Consider the following 7,406-nt stretch of genomic DNA (forward strand, 5'->3'; position numbering starts at 1 on the left):
CTGGCTCATATCCCTCCAAACTCTTCCTCTTCATATATCCATCCAGATGCCTTTTAAATGTTGCAATTGTATCAGCCTCCACCACTTCCTCTGGCAGCTCGTTCCATACACGTACCACCTTCTGAGTGAAAAGGTTGCCTCTTAGGTCTCTTTTATATCTTTCCCCTGTCACCATAAACCTATGCTGTGTCGTTCTGGACTCTCCCACCCCAGGGAAAAAACTTTGTCTATTTATCCTATCCATGCCCCTTATGATTTTATAAACCTCTATAAGGTCACCCCTCAGCCTCCGACGCTCCAGGGAAAATAGCCCTAGCCTATTCAACCTCACCCTATAGGTCAAATCCTCCAACCCTGGCAACATCCTTGTAAATCTCTTCTGAACCCTTTCATGTTTCACAAAATCTTTCCAATAGGAAGGAGACCAGAACTGCACACAATATTCCAACAGCGGCCGTACCAATGTCCTGTACAGCCGCAACATGACCTTCCAACTCCTATACTCAATACTCTGACCAATAAAAGAAAGCGTACCAAATGCTGCCTTCACTATCCTATTTACCTGCTTAATAAGGTAAAAGCTGATGGTGTCAGTGATATTGTTTTAGCATAGATAGAGTTTTGGCCAAGTAAAAGAAATCACAGCTGGGATAAGGAAGGTATTTCAGGATGGCAGCCTGTGACTAGTGGAGTGCCATGTGGATCAGTGCTGGGGTCACAATTATTTTCCATCATCTAAGTCATTATATATTGCAATGAATGCACTGCTTTCAAGTTTGTGAATTATGCAAAAATAGGTGGGAAGGCAAGAGCTGGGGAAGAGCCTTTCAAGGGATATAGACAGGTTAAGCAAGTGGGCAAAACTTTGGCAGATAGAAAGTAATATTTGAAAATGTGAAGTTCTGCACTTTGACAGGAAGAATGAAGATTATAATTTTAAATGGGGACATGGAATGTAGTGCAAAATAGTGAGGGGATCCTCATGCATGAATCAACAGTTGTATTTGCTGTGGACCAAGCTGATATCTACAAACTCCTACATGCTGCTGATGTGTCACACCACCTGTCATACCATCTTTAATTGTTGTGAGGGGCTACTTACTTATTTTCTTCACTTTTATATTTAAATATTTTTAAATATATTTGGTTAACTCTGCCTCCAGCTGCTATAGTACTTTGAAACTTTGGAATAGAATAAGACTTAATTGTTTACCATAGACTCTCCAATTAACCAGCTTCTTCTCCTGTCGCGGGGTAAGCATCTATTCCTGGAGGCTGAAAACGTTTAGACAAAAAAATAGCAACAGTACTTGTCTTTGCCTCCCTTTCCTGTAATTCCCTACAGCAGTGACAACAGCAGTGTATTGTAGGTATTTTAATAAACTTGTTTATACATCTTAAGGCACACCCCAGGGGTAGGTGGACTATGAACCTACAGCACCCCTCCTTGAGGTAGGAAATACCACTGCAGCAGAAGACCATGGTGCACTATTGTAAGTGGCAGTCAAGTGCCAAATCATATAAAGTTTTCATGTTTCCTATCTGTTTCTAACACAAAAGACTGTCTGAATTAATGAGGGTACAGATTCAGTTTGTTCTTAAACTAAGTTATTTTTCAAGGGTTCCAGTGAAAGAGCATCTGAGTCAAGGCTGGCAATCACATAATTAAAGCTGTAACTTTCAGTTTAAAGCTACTGCAAGCTAAATTAGATTTGTATAAAATAAAAATTTACACTTTCTTGTACAATTCCATTTGTAGGTGTAGTCTATAGATCACAACTGCACACACTGACTCTTTCTCTCACTCTTCTCTCTCACTCTCATTGCTGGAGGAACATAGCAAGGTGTCAGGGTACTATCGAAATCACAGGTGAGACAGGGAGGTGACAAGGAAATGGTATGGAGTGCAATGGGCCCAGAGGCATTGGTATTTGAAATCACGTGGGCCCGGGGAAGGACATGAGTATGCTCCCAGAGGTCGCTGGGATCATAGCAGGAGAGTTTCTACTGATGAACTCAACTGAAGATCCTCCAGATCAGCTTGGCTTGGCCCCCTTATTATGTTTCAATATTTTGGTATCAAAATATAATTTTTCAATTGTACAGCATTCTGTGTTTGACAGCCTGGTCTCAGCACTAACTGTCATTTCAGAGTTTGAAGGCCATAGTTCCAGTTCCGCTACAGAGATCAGAGCATAGATTCGAAGTAAACTGACCCAGTGCAGTGATGAAGGACTTCTGCATTGTAGCATGTGCAGTCTCTCACATGAGAGGTTAAACTTAGTCCATCTCTGCTCTCATATCTGACTACTGTTTAATATTTGAGCATCATCACCAGTCAAGATTATCCAATCATTACTACATTCATGTTTTTGGGAACTTGCTTTGCACAAGTTGCTATGTTTCTTTGTGATATTTGAACACTGGCAATAAATAATTCAAAAATACTTCATTGTGAAACACTTTGGGACATCCTGTGAAGGAGAAAATTGTTTTCTGAAATTCTGCTGGTCTTTAAGGTGATTCTGAAATTGTTTAGGAAGATCTCAAGCTTGAGTGACCAGTACATGGTAATGTAGACTCTACACCAAACAGCAAAGAGCAACTGGACATTTTAAGGAGTCCCTGATCCCCACCTTGCTTTGCACCCATCATCCTTCCAATTCAATTGCCATTCCTGCTGGTGGTCTGTTCATCCCTCTTTCTACCCTCACCACCTCCTCCCTATCCCTCACTCTCACCACCTCCCTTGTACTCACTCCTCACTCTCTGCTCTTTCCATCAATCCCACCTCTTTTCCCCCACTCCCCTAAACCTCCCCCAGCTTTCACTCGTTCTTCCCTTGCTGCTTGGTGTGGATAACAGTGTGAGGAAGGTGTTTACTTCTTTCTGCTTTGTCCGTACATTCTCCCCAGTTGCAGTCATTTCTTGAACAGTAAGTATAGCGGTTCCCTGCACAGGAAACCAGGAGCGTTAGCTGTCAGCATTGTGCAGACAGCTCCTGTCAGTTTGATTTTGTTTATGCCTAAGCATAATCGATATCCATCAAGACTGTGGATGTAACACACTGTCCTTTCTTTTTCCAGTTGGCTTCTTTACAGTCACAGCTTGATAACCTGCTGAATAAATGAAGGACTGCTCATCGACTCTTTTAACAGGGACAGTGCCGCAGTGTGTGGGGTGCAAGCAACCTGCTTGACCAGACATGCCAAAAACCAGAATCAGCATTGCAAACCATTTGTAGCTTGTACATAAATGTGAATATCAACCTCAATAAATGTACTATTAGTGAGTATTAGCCGTTGACTTTTGCACTTGTTATTGTTCTTTCGTGGGTGTCACTGGCAAGGCTGACATTTATTTTCCGTCATAAACTCCCTTGGAGAAGGTAAGAAAGAAGCTTGTGGACCAGTTGCAGTCTATGTAATGAAGGTCGAGAATTCAGATTTTGACCCAAGGACACTCTCTACTGAATCTCACCACTGCCACCCATCGTGATCCTCTGTTGTCTGAACTTATCAGACTGCTCAGCTGTGACCACTACTGGAGATGAGTGGAAATGTCTTCCAATTAAATAGCGGGAAGATAATTCCACTTTTCTGATCTGACCCCATCCTTGAAGCTGAACCTCACTGTCGCAAACATACAAATAGGAGCAGACGTAGGCCATTCCGGCCCACAAGCTGCTGCCCCATTCAGTAAGATCATGGTTGCTTGTATTTTGAGTTCCCCATTTCCATCCGATCCCAATAACCTTTATTTCCATTGCCCATCAAAAATCTATCCACCTCTGCCTTAGAAATCTCCCAGAGTTCACAAAATATTTACAGATGCAACTAACACTAGCATAGAGATAATAAGTAATTGGGTGAAATTAAAGAGAATACATGGTGTAAGTAAGGTTGGGGAGCTACAGGCACAAATTGGAATGTGGAACTGTGATTTTGTGGTGATAACAAAGCTGATCAAGGAAAGGCAGGACTGGCTTTAATAATTATTCCTGGATATAAATTGTTCAGAAAAAATGGAAAAGGAAGGTGGTTAAGAAGAGCATTGCAGTGTTGGAGAAACGAAATGATCAGAGAGTCCAAGGACACAATTTGACTAGAGCGAAGAAACAAAAAGGGTACAGTTACATTTCTAGTTGTAGTCTATGGATCACAAATTATTGGAAAAGGATATAGAAGAATAAATCTGCCAGAAATTACAAATATGTGGGAAGAGGTGAAGACGGCAGATGATGGAGAGTCAGAGTCAAAAAGTGTGGAGCTGGAAAAGCACAGCAGGTCAGGCAGCATCCGCACAGCAGAACAAGCTTATACCCAAAATGTTGACCCTCCTGCTCCACGGATGCTGCCTGACCTGCTGCACTTTTCCAGTGCCACATTTTTTGACAATTACAAATATATGGCGGTGTGATGGAGTAGTTATGAGGAATTTCAATTACCCAAATATAGACAGAGATACTGGTAGTGTAAGGGGCGGTGATGGTTAGGACTTAATGGATTGCATGGAGGAGACTTTCCAACAGCATCACGGATCCAGTCCAACAAGAAAGGGTGCACTGATTGAAATTGAAATGTGCCGAGTAGATCAAATGACAGTGAAGGAACATTTAGAAAACAGTAATCATTGAACATTACAGCACAGTACAGGCCCTTTGGCCCTTGATGTTGTGCCAACCTGTGGACCCAATTTGAAGCCCATCTATCCTACAACATTCCATTTTTATCTATTTGTCTATCCAATGACCATTTAAATGCCCTTAAAGTTGGCGAGTCTACTACTATTGCAGGCAGTACGTTCCATGCCCTATTGCTTTCTGAGTAAAGAAACTACCTCTGACATCTGTCCAATATCTATCACCCCTCAATTTAAAGCTATGTCCCCTCACGCTAGCCATCACCATCAGAGGAAAAAGGCTCTCACCTGTCCACCCTATCTAACCCTCTGATTATCTTATATGTCTCAATTAAGTCACCTCTCAACCTTCTCTCTAATGAAACAGCCTCAAGTCCCTCAACCTTTTCTCATAAGACCTTCCTTCCATACCAGGAGAAAGTGAGGACTGCAGATGCTGGAGATCAGAGCTGAAAAATGTGTTGCTGGAAAAGCGCAGCAGGTCAGGCAGCATCCAAGGAGCAGGAGAATCGATGTTTCGGGCATGAGCCTTCTTATCTAACTGTACCCTTTTTGTTTCTTTGTTCTAGCCAAATTGATTGTGTCCTTGGACTCTCTGATCATTAGGCCTTCTTCGGGCATTCCTGAAGAAGGGCTTATGCCCGAAACATTTTTCCACTTCCTTCCATACCAGGCAATATTCTCTGAACTTTCTCCAAAGGTTCCACATCCTTCCTATAATGGTTTAGGTTTGGGATGATAGTGGAGAATGACAAATATTAATCCAGAGTGAGAAAAACCAATTGAAAGCGAGCAGACTTCGTAAGGGATAAGGATTGAGCTGGCAGGATTGACTGGAATGTGAAGTTGGTGGAACCAACTAAATGGCTACCTTCAAAGAGGAGATGGTTCAGATGTAGGCAAGGCATATTCCCTCAAACAGAAAAAGTATGATAAAAAAAATCTATAAAGATCACTGACAAAATGAGATGACAAAAAAAATGAGGTAATGAAGAAAATATGTGTTATGATAAATTTCATGTAGAACATAAAGGTGAGAACCAAGATAATAAGAGGAATATTGAAGGTTCATAGGTGAGATTTTAACAAAAGGCAAAAAAGAGAAACAAAGAAATTATGAGAAAAGACTGGCAGCCAGATTGCCCCAAAGTCGTCCATCAACATAAAAATAGTAAAGATGTGGGTACAATTACAATGTTTAAAAGACATTTGGATAAGTACATGAATAGGAAAGTTTTGGAGGGATATGGGCCAGAAGTAGGCAGGTGGGACTAGTTTAGTTTGGACGGAAGGGTCTGTTTCCATGCTGTATGACTCTATGACTGGTAAACGGAAGATATGGACTGATGCTGAACCCAAAAGGGAATTAGAACAGGAGGCAGGGGACATGACCAAGGTGTTAAACGAATACTTTCCATTTGTCTTTACCAAATAAAGAGTTGCTAACCAGGACATGGCGACAGTGAAGGAAACTGTCACGAGAAGGGTTGAAAATTGATGAGCAGGTGTTGGGTAGACTGTTGGTACTTTAAGTTTACAAGGCATCAAATGCGTCTAAGAATTTTGATGGAGATAAAAGTGAAAACTGCAGGGGCACTTTCAGTCTTCCACTCAAGGGAGGTGCCAAAGGACTGGAAAATTGCAAACATTATAGTGCAAGAAAAGTTGTAAAGGTAATCTATGCCATTACCAACTAATCAGATCAACTTCAATGTTCTGCTGACTACTATTCAGGATGGAATCAAGTCACAGGATGGCCATAGGGAAAAAGCTGGGCTGATTAGGAAGTGTCAGCATGAATTGCTAAAAGGGAAATTGTGTTTAAGTAACTTACCCAAGTTTTGTTTTGAAGAGACATTAGAAAGGCTTGATGTGGTAACAATGTGGATGTAGTGTACATAGAGTTTCAGAAAGGCATTTAATACACTGACACACAATGGACTTGTAAATTACATTGTTTCCATGGCTTGTAAAGAGTCAACCAGCATAAATACAACGTGATAGGAAATAGTAACAGTCAATTGATATTTTTCAGGCCAGAGAAAGGTTTGCAATGGAGTTCCTCAGGGTTGGTATTGAGACTCTTGGTTTTCCTGATATATTTAATCTAGATTTTGTTGTGCAAGGGATAGTTTCAAAGTTTGCAGATGACACAATAATTGAAAGAAGTGTAAATTATAGGCGATTAGTGTGGAACTCAAAGGAGATTGCCAAGTTGTTGGAACGGATAGGTAGGTGGCAGACAGGGTTCAATACAGAGAAGTGTGAGGTGATGCATTTTGGTAGCAGAAACATTGACAGACATTCTAAAATAGTGGGTACATTACTAAAGGGGGTGCAGGAGCAGGGCAAACTGGCTGTATATGTCTACAGATCATTGAGGCAGGACAGTGGGGAGAGCAGGAAATACTGTGTTCTCAGCTTTATTAATAGGGGTGTGGACTATAAAGGAGTGACAAAGTGTTGTTGGAAAAGCGCAGCAGGTCAGGCAGCATCCAAGGAGCAGGAGAATTGATTATTCGGGCTTGAGCCCTTCTTCCTGAAGAAGGAACACATTTTCAGCTCTGATCTCCAGCATCTCCAGTCCTCACTTTCTCCTATAAAGGACTGACTTTGAACTTCGCTCAAGCACCTATTAGACCACAGCTGGAGTATTTTGTACAGTTCTGGGTATATCTCACAATTGTTACAATGCAGAAGAAAGCCATTTGGCCCATCATACCTGCACCATTTTTATTACCCAGTGCTAGTCCCCTGCCTTTTCC

At 41.5% G+C, this 7,406-nt stretch overlaps 1 protein-coding gene across 1 annotated transcript in view; it reads left to right on the plus strand.

Annotated features, from left to right (window-relative positions):
• taf7 (TAF7 RNA polymerase II, TATA box binding protein (TBP)-associated factor) overlaps positions 1–3,298 on the plus strand; it is a 45,012-nt gene extending 41,714 nt beyond the window's left edge. Inside the window, exon 12 of the mRNA XM_072594884.1 lies at positions 3,087–3,298. Within this exon, the coding sequence (XP_072450985.1) occupies positions 3,087–3,131 (45 nt within the window). The 3' untranslated portion in view covers positions 3,132–3,298. The remainder of the gene's footprint in view (positions 1–3,086) is intronic.
• The last annotated feature ends 4,108 nt before the right edge of the window (positions 3,299–7,406 follow it).

Source organism: Chiloscyllium punctatum, chromosome 25, assembly GCF_047496795.1.
Source record: "Chiloscyllium punctatum isolate Juve2018m chromosome 25, sChiPun1.3, whole genome shotgun sequence".
NCBI classification, from domain to species: domain Eukaryota; kingdom Metazoa; phylum Chordata; class Chondrichthyes; order Orectolobiformes; family Hemiscylliidae; genus Chiloscyllium; species Chiloscyllium punctatum.